The sequence below is a fragment of the Phascolarctos cinereus genome, unplaced genomic scaffold (assembly GCF_003287225.1).
Source record: "Phascolarctos cinereus isolate Bilbo 61053 unplaced genomic scaffold, phaCin_HiC Scaffold_5;HRSCAF=322, whole genome shotgun sequence".
In the NCBI taxonomy this organism is placed as follows: domain Eukaryota; kingdom Metazoa; phylum Chordata; class Mammalia; order Diprotodontia; family Phascolarctidae; genus Phascolarctos; species Phascolarctos cinereus.
Window position 1 is genome coordinate 230,674,760 of NW_027555958.1, and position 12,683 is coordinate 230,687,442.

At 36.3% G+C, this 12,683-nt stretch overlaps 1 protein-coding gene across 2 annotated transcripts in view; it reads right to left on the bottom strand.

Moving 5' to 3' along the window:
- Positions 1 to 12,683, bottom strand: part of UBR2 (ubiquitin protein ligase E3 component n-recognin 2) — a 145,847-nt gene that overhangs the window by 94,850 nt on the left and 38,314 nt on the right. For both annotated transcript variants that reach the window (XM_020976796.2, XM_020976797.2), the window contains exons 3-4: positions 11,452 to 11,530; positions 6,993 to 7,106 (exon numbers count right to left, since the gene is read on the bottom strand). In XM_020976796.2, coding sequence (XP_020832455.1) covers positions 6,993 to 7,106; positions 11,452 to 11,530 — 193 coding nt within the window. The remainder of the gene's footprint in view (positions 1 to 6,992; positions 7,107 to 11,451; positions 11,531 to 12,683) is intronic.

A 12,683-nucleotide genomic window follows, 5' to 3' on the forward strand; every position in this document is an offset into this window, starting at 1 on the left:
AATTGAAACCAATAGGAGGAACCATCAGAAAGATGAAACAAAACTCAACAGAAGGTAAAAATAAGTGATAGCGATTCGACTTCCATAGTTCTTTCTTTGGATATGGACAGCATTTTCCATCCTGAGGCCTCTGGAGATGTCTTAGATCCTTGTAATGCTGAGAAAGGTTCAGTTTAACAATATTAGTCATTGCATAATGTGGCTGTTATTGTGTACAAAGTCCTCTTGGTTCTGCTCACTTCACTCAGCATCAGACCATATAAGTCTTTACAGGTTTTTCTGAAGTCAGCCTGTTCATCATTTCTTATAGCACAATAGTATTCCATTACATTCATATGCCACAACTTGCTCAGCCATTCCCCAATTGATGGGCATCCTTTCAATTTCCAATTCTTTGCCATCACAAAAAGAGCTGCTATGAATATTTTTGTACATGTGGGTCCTTTTCCCATTTGTTTGATCTCTGGGATACAGCCCTAGAAGTGCTATTGCTGGATCAAAGGGTATGCACATTTTTGTAGCCCTTTGGGCACAGTTCCAAACTGTTCTCCAAAATGGTTGGAGTATCCATGTTCTTTAGAAGCTATGGGTATTCTTCTGCATAGGACACACTAAAGTCCAGTCTAGCAGAGTGTCTTATGGTGGTGATGGATGATGAGGAAACAGAACAGAAGCAGAATCAGGAATTGTTTCACCTGGGAGATACCTTGTTATTGTTTTTAGGAAGTTGGGGGTGGAAACAGTGACAAATGACAGTCCAACTGAGAATATGTTTGCACAGAGAGAAGAGGCAGCATACGCTACTCACGGGAACTCTGGCCTTTGCTCTCACTGGGCTTAGAATGGAAGGAAGGCAAGCCTTACAGGTCCCTGGGGTGCCAGCCCAAGGTAATGGAGCTAGACTATATGGTGCTAGTCGGCAAAAGATATCGAGGCATAGGTATAGAATAAGGTATAGAGATAGTAGTCTCTAGACCAGAACTGGAGAACCTGTGGCCCCGAGGCCACATGTGTGTCTTCTAGGTCCTTGGGTGAGGCCTTTTGACTGAGTCCAAATTTTATAGAACAAATCCTTTTATTAAGGAGATTTGTTCTGAGAAGTTTGGATTCGGTCAGAAGGCCACACTTGAGGACCCACAGGGCCACATGTGTCCCTGAGGCCGCAGGTTCCTCACTCCTGCTCTAGACTGTTTCCCCTCACGTATGCTGAAGGAAAGAGCCCTTCCCCAATCCCAGGATGTTAACATCCTGGGTGAAAGCTCTGTACCCAGCCCTGTTTTTTTAGTTTCATCACAGAGACCCAAAATACAAATAGGAACGGTAAAGTAACATCTTCAAAAGGCCAAAGATTTCTCATTCTTTGCAATCCAATTTTTATTCCATCATCGCTCCAACTCCTTTAGAACCATATACTATTTAGGTTTCTTCCTTCCAAAAAAAGACTGCAAAAGCCTAGTTATACTTCAGCCTAACAAATGTTGTATAGCAAAAGAGGCATGGAGAAGTGGCATTTCATGAGCATGCAAGAAAAAAATAGGCCCAACACATATAAGGAACTTGATTATGGACCACTTATTAAACCACAGGAAGAAATATAACATTAGAACAGTGGCCTTCTTTATGCTACTTCCTAACCACTATTTCTTGTGGTTACTTTCTGCAGCATAACTGATTCAGAGGTTGAAGAATTATAATGAACTGTAATCTTTTGGGTTTTTTTGCTATATATTTTGTAAACTCAACCCAATTCTTAATTATCTGTGCTTAAAAACAAAGTGATGGTAACAGCAAAGATATCTGAAATTTTTGGTTAACCCAAAATTTTAATTGAATCGATACGACTTAAATAAAGTCAAGTCAATAAGCACTTATTAAATTCCTACTATGTGCCAGGACTATGTGAAGTGCTGGGAAAAACAAGAAAGGTGGCGGGAAATTGGGGGAAATAACATAAAAACCAGGGAAGTTGGGAAATGGAGATGAAGATGAGTTGCCAATGAAAATGCCCGGAGTATCACTGGATTGCAGTGAGTGAGTGTATGTGTGTATGTGTGTGTGCGTGTGTACAGGCAGGAAGGGGCCAGGTTATGTGGGCAGCTTTAAAAGCCAAATACAGAACTGATCCAACCATTTTGGAGAATAAATTGGAACTATGCTCAAAGGGCTATAAAACTATGCATACCCTTTGATCCAGCAATATCACTACTAAGTCTGTATCCCAGAGATTTTTTAAAAAGGGAAAAGGACATTTTTGTACAAAAAATATTTATAGCTGTACTTTCTGTAGTGGCAAAGAACTGGAAATCGAGGGGATGTCCATCAACAGGAGAATAGCTGAATAAGTTGTGGTATATGATTATAATGGAATACTATTGTGCTATAAGAAATGATAAGCAGGATGATTTCAGAGAAACCTGGAAAGACTTACACAAACTGATGTAAAATGAAGTAAGCAGAAGAAGGAGACTATTATACACAGTAAGAGCAATATTGTATGATGATCAACTGTGAATAACTTAGCTATTCTTGGCAATACAATGCTCTATCTTCATGATGAAAAATGATATTCACATCCAGAGAAGGAGCTGATGGACTCTGAATGTAGATTAAAGTATACTATTTTTCACTCTTTTATTTTTTTTGGCGGTTTTTTTTTTTTGGTTTATGTCTTCTCTCACAACATGATGAACAGGGAAACAGGTTTTCAATGATTGCACACATTTAACCTATATCAAATTGCTGACTGTTTCAGGAAGGGGGGAGGAAGAAAAGAGAGAATTCGGAAATCAAAATTTTAAAAAATTAATATTATAAATTGTTTTTACATGTAATTGGTGAAAAAAATAAAATACAAAAGTTTTTTAAAAGGCCAAATACAGGATTTCATATTTGATTCTAGAAGCAATAGGGAAACCACTGAAGTTAATTAAATTGGGGGGGAGGTGGGGAATAAGGTCAGATTTTTAATATACAAAGACCAGTTTGACAGCTGAGTGGAGGATATAGTGGATACTTGAAGCAAGGAGTGCTTCCATAGTGCCATTGTACTAAGGGCTAGTTTCCATTTTTCTCTCTCAAAAATCAATTAAAGTGTCAAAAATTCAAGAAAAATGCACACCACTTTTACTAAGGTGATAATTCAAGATTACATAATAGACATCTGAATAAAAGAGCTGACAGTAGGAAAAAGAAATGTTTAATCTGGAGCAACAGTAACGTACTCTTTATACAAAATGCTAGTGATGCACTGTTGATAGGGAAGGTGCTTTGATTGTTTTTCCAGTAACAACAGTGGCTTGTACTAAATCTTCGTGACCAATGCCTTATATTTGCCAGACATGACTAAAGTCAATAGATCTGCAGTGAAAGAACAGAACAAAATGAAGTGCTCGATGTAGGCTCTAAGTATATTACCATGTCTTCTTTAGCATCGCACTAGAATCATCAGAGCTACCAGAACTAGTATGGAAAATAGACCCTCAAGAACTAATGAGAATTCTCCAAAAATCATAAATGTCAAAGATCACCCCAAAACAAAAATCAATGCAGTATAGTGAATTATAGTAAATACTGATTAGAGAATGCAGGGAGGCCCAGAGCTGATCCGACCCGTCCCTGGGCCTAGGTCAGAAGCATGGGAATACCCAGAGCTGATCACTGACTTAGCAGCAGCATGGGGTCTCTCAGTGAAATCAAGAATGGAAACTTAATGTCTGGGGCTCAGTGGTAGGTCAGAAGCACAAGTATGCTCAGAGATGATCTTAGACTGAGCCCCAGACACAAGGTAGCCATATGGAACCAGAAAGAATAAGAGAGTGGACTCAAGTGTCCAAATCTCCCAACAAGGTTAGTATTGGTCATTCAGAGAAGATCATGAACTCGATCCCCTGCAGAGAACAGCAGCTAAAAAAAGGAAGAGGGGAGGAAGGAAGAAAGGGTATCCCAGAAGGGCCAGGATTGCAGACTCAGCCCCTAGATTTTCCAGCTAAGCCACCAACAGCAGGCCAAGATGCCCAAAGCAGATCAATAGAAGAATAGGGAAACACGAAAGAAAAAGAGTTATTATAATGCCAGAAATGCTATAAACATAAACCCAGACTAACTCCATACACACACACACACACACACACACACACACACACACACACACACACACATAAAGTCTCTAAGAAAAATGGAGCTTGCCTGCAAGATCAATGAGAATTCCTAGGGAAAAAAAATTATGTAAGAGGTTTTTAAAAAGTTTAAAATGATATTATAAGTGAAATTACAGCAGTGGAGAAAAGAATTTGAAAAGAAGTGAGAGGTAAGAAAGAGAAACATGGACAAATAATTAACAGTTTAATACTAAAGGTAAAAAACCTTACCCAAGTAACAGACTCCTTGAAAATTAAAATGGGCCAAATAAAAGTTAATGAGTTCATGAAACAAGAAATATTAAAATAAAGTAAAAAAAAAAGAACAGAAGAAAATGTAAAGAATCAGAAACAAATGATTTAAAAAGCAGATTAAGGAAAGATAAGTAGATTAAGGAAAGATAATCCAAATCTTGGATATCATATTTTAAGAAATCATGAAAGAAAACTATCCAGGTCACTTAGAACCAGAGGGAAAAGTAAAAATGGAAATACATCAGCCATCTCTTTAATGAAACCCTAAAATGAAAAATCCAGGAACTTTAGACAAAAAATCCATAGCTTTCATATCAAAGGAAAAATACAGCAAACAGCCAAAAAGAAAGAGTTTAAGGCTGTGAGAAACTGTGAGTTAAGATCACACAAGATTTTGCACCTAACACCATAAAAAAGATAAGAGCACGAACAACAAACTTACATAGTATAACTGAATTTAAAGGTGGGAAGAAAATGGACATTTATTAAAATAGACCACTTCCAAGCTTTACTGATGAAAAGAGCTGAGTCACAACTTTAAAATACAAACACAGAAGCAAAAAACAAACCAAAAAAACCCATAAAAAGTAATGCAAGTGAGAAACTGGTAGAGACTTTATAATAAAGTGAGATTTTATAAGGATGAAGCATTTTCATTCTAATGGGAAGAGGGGGAGTGTAACGATACAAACATCGCCTAAAAACCACACATTATTTGGATCACAGAAGGAATCAAATAAGATACAGGGCCTAAGAGTGATTTTTGTTATGTTTTGATGACTTGTTATAAGAAAAACAAACTTTAGGGGCAGCTAGGTGGCGCAGTGGATAGAGCACTGGCCCTGGAGTCAGAAGGACCTGAGTTCAAATCTGGCCTCAGATACATAACACTCACTAGCTGTGTGACCCTGAGCAAGTCACTTAACCTCAACTGCTTTACCAAAAAAGAAAAGAAAAGAAAAGAAAAGAAAAGAAAAGAAAAGAAAACTTTAAATTCAGAGGGGAGATACTGAAGACACGTTCAAAAGGAAAGAAGGAAAAGATAAGAACTTGTGATTGGGGTCTAGATGAGGGGAAAAGAAGAGAAGTAATGGAGTACAAGCTGTTTGCATCAAGCATGGAGCATTAGTGCTGATCACACTCTAGTTCCATCCCCATCTTCTATGTAAAGAGGGGGCAGGAAGGAAAGAGAGTAAAAAATATAAGAGAAAAGGATAGAGGGAAACAATAAAATGAAAAAGTTTTACACAAACAAATCTAATGCAGCTAATATTTAGAAGAGAAACAATTAACTAGGAAAAAAATCTTGGGAGCAAGTTTCTCACACAGAGATGTTATTGCCAAGATATACATGGAACTGCTTCAAGTTTACAGGAATTAAAGTCATTCCCCAATTGAAAATGGTCAGAGGATATGAACAGGCTGTTTTCAAGGAAGAAATCCAAGCTATTCGGAGCCATGTAAAAAAAAAATCTCCAAATCACTACTAATTAGAGAGATGCATATTAAAACAACTTTGAGGTTTTACCTCACACCAATTGGAAAAGTTGACAAAAAAGGAAAAATGATGACTACTGAAGAGGCTGTAAGAAAATAGGCATATTAATGCATTGTTAATAGAATTGCAAATTGGTCCAAACATTTTAGAAATCAATCTGGAATTATGCCTCAAAAACTGTTCACATCTTTGATCCAGCAATGCTACAACTGGTCCTATACTCCCAAAAGATAAAAGAAAGTGGAAAAGGTATTATATGTGCAAAAATACTTATGGCAGTTCTTTTTTTGTGGTGGCAAAGAACTGGAAATTGGGGATGATATCAATTCTGAAAGACTTCAAAAATCTGATCAATCATGATACCAGAGGATCAATGATGAAAAATGATGCCCACTTCCTCATACAGAGATAATGAGACTAATTTGGAGAATAAGACACGTTTCTGGACATGACCAAAATGGAAATTCACGTTGTTCAACTGTGCTTATTTGTTACAAGGTTCTGTTTTGTTTTGTTTTCTGGGGGAAGGTAGAAGGAAGGAAAAAAAAACCACATAGCTAATAAATGCAAAGAATAAAATTTAATTTCAAAAATGCTTATTAGGGTTAAGGTATTACATTACATTATATTCCAACTGTATTATGTTCCAAATGTTGTGTTGACTATACTACACATGATACAGATAAAGAAAACTGAACATAAACAGTTATCAAATAAGAAAAAAAATTTTCTGTGCTAAGACTTTTCTAAGAGGTAGTATTTCACCATTTTGTGATTGAGTAAAATCAATAGAGTTTCAATCCCTGAAATGAATAAAAGTTAAAAGAAACCAGATAAAAAATTCACAAGTATCCAATGATTTTGCATGACAGAAGAAGTTATGTGTTAAAATGACATTTGTAACCTATAAATACGGTCTTCTACCAAGGTTTATTGAATTTTTCAGTCTTTTTCTGTTCAGTGGAGCAATATATCTTTTTTGTATAGTGAATGCCACCTCTAATCCTATCTACTAAGTAATGTACTTTTACCCAAATCCTGAATAAAGCATAAGCTTCTTCAAATAACAGTTCCTAAGAGTAATATTATGGAAAAAAAATTACCTCCTCTTCCTCAGTTTCAGATATGTTAAGTTCATGTTTTGTACAATAAGGACCCTCTTTCCAAGCTTCAGTATCACCACAGTCACAGAAGCCTCCACCTCCAGATGTTGTCATCTTTAAAAAAAATGATAAGAAAACACTTGGTCAACATCACCCATTTATTTAAGACCTAAAGTGTACATAATTGCACTAAAGAATTAAAACCATTTTGATATATCATAATTCCCCCCTCTATAACAGAAAATATCTCTAGAGCTATTTTCAAGTACCTTCATTAAACAGCGTGTAATGTCTATAGATAACATTTCCAATGATGTAGCTTCCAATTTGTCCATGCTTTCTGGATGTTTTAATTAAAAGAATATAACTATAGACTAATATAAGTGATTTTAGGATATAAGCTACTTTATAGTGCCTAACATTTTGTGGACATTTTTAAAGGGTTTAGTGCTATATTGCCCAAAAAACATGAAGCTTTTCATTTGATATTGTACTCTAGTCATAACAGGAAATACTCCATTTAAATTTTAAAAACTTTGGATAACATTTTTGTGTATATGACCTGTATTTTTATGACCTGGGTGTCTCTATTACTTCTATCATGCTCAGAAGCACTAAGCAAACCTAATAAAAATTTAGAGACTGTCCTTTAACACTACCATTTACTTAGATTTCCCTCATTTATGTAAATCATAAAGATGCTGGCAACCCAGATATAATAGAAAAGCCACCTGGATAATGGCATCTCTGCTGTCAGATAGTTTTACAAAGCATTTATTGCTTTTCCCTTTAAAGAAAGATTCTTAAACTACACTGCACCTTGGTTTAAATTAAACAGCCAAGGAGTAGCTAGGTGGCACAGTAGAGAGAGCACCGGCCCTGAAGTCAGGAGGACCTGAGTTCAAATCCGGCCTCAGACACATAACACTTACTAGCTGTGTGACCCTGGGCAAGTCACTTAACCCCATTGCCTAGCCAAAAAAAAATTTGTTAAAAGAGAGTTCTGCAGTTGGCTATTTAATTTAATTTAATTTAATTTTTTTTTTAGGCAATTGGGGTTATGAGACTCCTGAATCCAGGGCTGGTGCTCTATCCACTGCATCACCTAGCTGCCCCAACAATTTTTCTAATACCACTTCTAGGTCTGTATCCCATCGAGAATGGGAAAATAGGAAAATGGGAAAAGGACCCACATGTACAAAAATATTTACAGCAGTTCTTTTTGTGGTGGCCAAGAATTGGAAATTAAGGGAATGACCATCAATTGAGAAATGGCTGAAAAAGCTGTGGTATATGAATGTAATGGAATACTATTTTACATGAACTGATGCTGAGTGAAGTGAGCAGAACTAGGAGAACATTGTACACAGTAACAGCAATATCATGTGATGACTAACTTCGATAGACTTACCTCTTCTTAGCAATGCAAGGATCTAAGACAACTGCAAAAGACTCATGATGGAAAATCTACATCCAGAAAAAGAAATATGGAGTCTAAATGCAGATTGAAGCAAACTATTTGCTCTCTCTCTTTTGTATTTTGTTTCTTCTTTCTCATGGTTCCTCCCATTGGTTCTAATTCTTCTTTACAACAAGACTAATGTGAAAATATATTTAATATGAATGTATATGTAGAGCCTATATCAGATTGCATGCTGTCTTGCACAGGGAGGGGAGGGAGGAGGAGAAAATTTGGAACTCAAAATCTTATGGAAGTGAATGTTGAAAACTAAAACTAAACAAATAAATAAATAAACGAGTTTTCTTTTCCAACCTCCTAAATGGCTTATTTCTCTCCCCAAAAGACCAGAAAGGGGACTCGGTACAAAGTTGGATGACAGATATAAGATCAACAAAAACCTATAGGATTTAGAACCAGTCACTTTTTTTTTTTTTGGTGAGGCAATTGGAGGTAAGTGACTTGCCCAAAGTCACACAGCTAGTGAGTGTTATGTGTCTGAGTCCAGATTTGAACTCAGGTCCTCCTGACTACAGGGCTGGTACTCTATCTACCACGCCACCTAGCTGTCCCTAGAGCCAGTCATTTTTAAATATAAAAATAACTTATTCTCTACTGGTCAATATTACGAAAAAAGGTAAATTTCACTTTTAATATCATGATGAAGCTAAAAACAGGGTGTCCAGACACAGAAAATCCTAGGGCGAAGCTTACTAAATTCTCCCTAAATGATGATTTTGCAGTCACAAAAGATTACAATAACTGGAGGAAGAAAAATTCACTTTTACACTGCTGTAATAGGGTTTTTAATTCAGTCCTATATTAGTAGCTCTAAGAAGCACTTTGAGAATCTGTCAAGAGAAGTAGGAATATAGATTTAGAGTTGGAAGGGATATTAGAGGTCATATAGCCCAACCTCTCATTTAGCAATTGGGACCAAGAGAGACTGATTTGACCAAGATTATGCAAGTAGCAAGTAGAAGTGTCAAGATTTGGAATCAAGTTCTCTAACTCCAAACCTAGCACTGTTTCTACTGTTACCACACCGCTTTCCTCCTCACAGCACCCCACCAATCTATATACATGCTTATTCAGGCCTTGCAGTACAGGTAGGATGGTTCAAAGAGAAATGGATATTTCTCTGATCTAACATCCTGGAGAATCAGAGCTCACTTCTACTACAATTTCACAGTTCCTATTATTCACATCACCAACATGTAAGAAGGTAGTTAGTAAGAACAAATTGAAGAAACAGCCGATTTTCTTAGCCTAGCAGTGACCAGCCATTTCTGTCTTCTACCTTTTTAGGTGTAGGGAATATAAGAAAAGTGAGTAAATGAAAACATTCATAAGAATAGGTTCCTATCAACTGGGAGTGGCTAAATAAACTATAGTAAATGAATGCAATGAAATATTATGTAGTCAGAAATTATAAAAAAGAGGAATTCAAGGAAAGATGAGTTTTATGCAAACTGATACTGAGCAAAATAAACAGAGCCAAAAAATATGCATAATGTAAATTAAAAGATCACTAAAAGGAAGACAAATTGAACAACTGAAAAACTAATAAAGGTCCTAGAGGGGCAGCTACATGGTACAGTGGATAGAGCACCAGCCCTGGAGTCAGGAGGACCTGAGTTCAAATGTGGCCTCAGACACTTACAAGCTAGCTGTGTAAAGCTGGGCAAGTCACTTAACCCCCACTGCCTCCAAAATAAATAAAACAAAAATAAAAGTCCTAAAGAATAGGTACCAGAAAGGGACAACTGGGGCAGCATTTCATTGACATTTTCAGATACGGTCTGTATGAAACATTTTGGCTTAACTGTCTTTGTTAGAAGGGAAGGTTCAAACTTGGAAGGAGTTAGGGGAGGTGATATATTTCCAGAAATGACTGCGATCTTAAAACAAAAGATATCAATAAAACTTTATTTTTTTAGAGCATAAGGAGAAGTTTCATGTAACAACCCCTTGGTCTATTGCCCTCTAAATATGCCTAGCTTTGTTCTCAGTTTCTAAAAGGAAACTGCCAGGAAAAGGCATTAAAGGTAGACATATAGGGCAGCTAGGTGGCTCAGTGGATAGAGCACTGGCCCTGAAGTCAGGAGGACCTGAGTTCAAATCTGACCTCAGACCAAACACTTGACACTTACTAGCTGTGTGACCCTGGGCAAGTCACTTAACCCCAATGCCTTAAAAAAAATAATAAATAAAGTTAGACATATGATGTGTTCTGAATTTTTAAAAGTACTAATTATTCGTAGCAACAACTATGGGCATAAGTGCTAATGAGCACAGTGCTCTGCAACTGGGCCCTCCCCTAACTTGATAGGAATCTTAACATTAAAACACTAGTATTCTATAGAAGACAGATAATCGTAATATAAGTAGAGAGATGATGCCCTTATGCCATAGGTAACAAAAGATATCTTTTTCATTCAATGGTAATTTTGGTTACTTTTGATTATTTCTTTACTTCTCTTTTTCCTTACCTCACACTCCCAACCATTGTACTCCTTCCTCTAATTTACTAATAATCCACCCAATGAAGTTACAGCAATGATTAAAAATAATGCACATAAAAACAAAAATAGCAAAACAGATAAATTTTAAAATGTGGTTAACAATCCTTTTTGACACCTGTCTTTGATTAGGTTTTAATTTTTGGACCATCTCTTTCTCAACATCTAGAGTCTCATTTTTTAAAAAACTCATTTCTCACTAGTATGGTCATGTCCTTTAAGAAGCTTACCAAGGGGCAGCTAGGTGGTACAGTGGATAGAGTGCTGGTCATGGAGTCAGGAAGACCTGAGTTCAAATCCAGCCTCAGACACATCACACTCAGTAGCTGTGTGTGCAAGTCGCTTAACCCCAATTGCCTCACCAAAAAAAAAAGCTTACCTAATATCTTGCTGTTAACTTGAGTCTTATTTTAAATCTTTTAATCTTACCATAGGAAAAAAATAGAAATCAACACATTCTATTATAGACATTACTAACCCTATATCGATGCTCTCTGTGAATACTTCCCAAAAAGCACTCCATGCATAAAACACAAGTTGGATCAACAGCACAGTCTCTGTAAAATTAAAGAACAGAAAATCAGGACAATTTACAGAATGATCTATTTAATAATGTAATATTTTCAAATGAGAACATATCCTACAACAGTCAGGATACAAGAGGTTTCTAAACTATACCTGAGGGAATTCTGCCCCAAAACCTGTGAGTGAAGTCATCCCTAAGTCAATTTCAAAGAATGTGAAAAGCTTACTCATTTATCCTCATGTCAACAAAATTGTCAGGGCTTTCATTTGTAGTTGAAACCAGATTAATTTTGTTTCAATGACTATTTTTTTCAGCATAGACTTTGGATTGCAGGATTTCCCTAAAGAAATATTCCCCCATAATGAAAAATTAGCGAGCAACACCTGCCTATTGGCTGGTGTTACTAAAACAATGATTATGGCAAGGTATTTTCCTAAATGCATGTCTATCTTGCTTCCACACCAAAGTTTAAACACCTCCTCATTTGCCCATTTGGTAGACCCAACTTCCAGAAGTATTTAGAGCAAAGGACTATGGCAGCAGTTTATTGGAGATGAAGTCAAAGAACCACCATATCAAATCATCTGCATTGGAAATGCAGTGTTCAAAATCTTGGGATTTTTCTCCATTATAGTACTGGGCCATTTGTATAGAAAGGATTGTTTGAAGTTACCAAAAATTGGACATGCTGTCAGCTATTAACCTTTTCAATTTGGAATTAAGCAAAGAAAAGTACATAAAAGGTCCATACCCTTTGACCCAGAGATTCTACTACTGAACATATCAGCCACATAGGTCAATGACAAATAGAAAAGCCCCACATCCACCAAAATATTTACAGCAACAGTTTTCGTGGAATCAAAGAACTAGAAACAAAGTAAATGCCCAAAGATTAGAGGATGACTAAACAAAACTGTGATACATATACATAGGAGAAAATTATTATGCTTTAAGAAATGACAAACATGATAAATACAGAGAAATGTGGAAAGATTTTATGCAAGGTGAAGTAAAGATAAGCAGGAAAACAATATCTAACAATAAGAAAAAAAACAATGAAATTGAATATTGTAAAATTAAAATGACCAAGCCTGGACATTAAGAGACAGAAGACACCTTTTTCACTCCTTTGCAGAAGTGGAGGTCAACAGGTGTAGAACACTGAATATACGGTCAGACTTTAT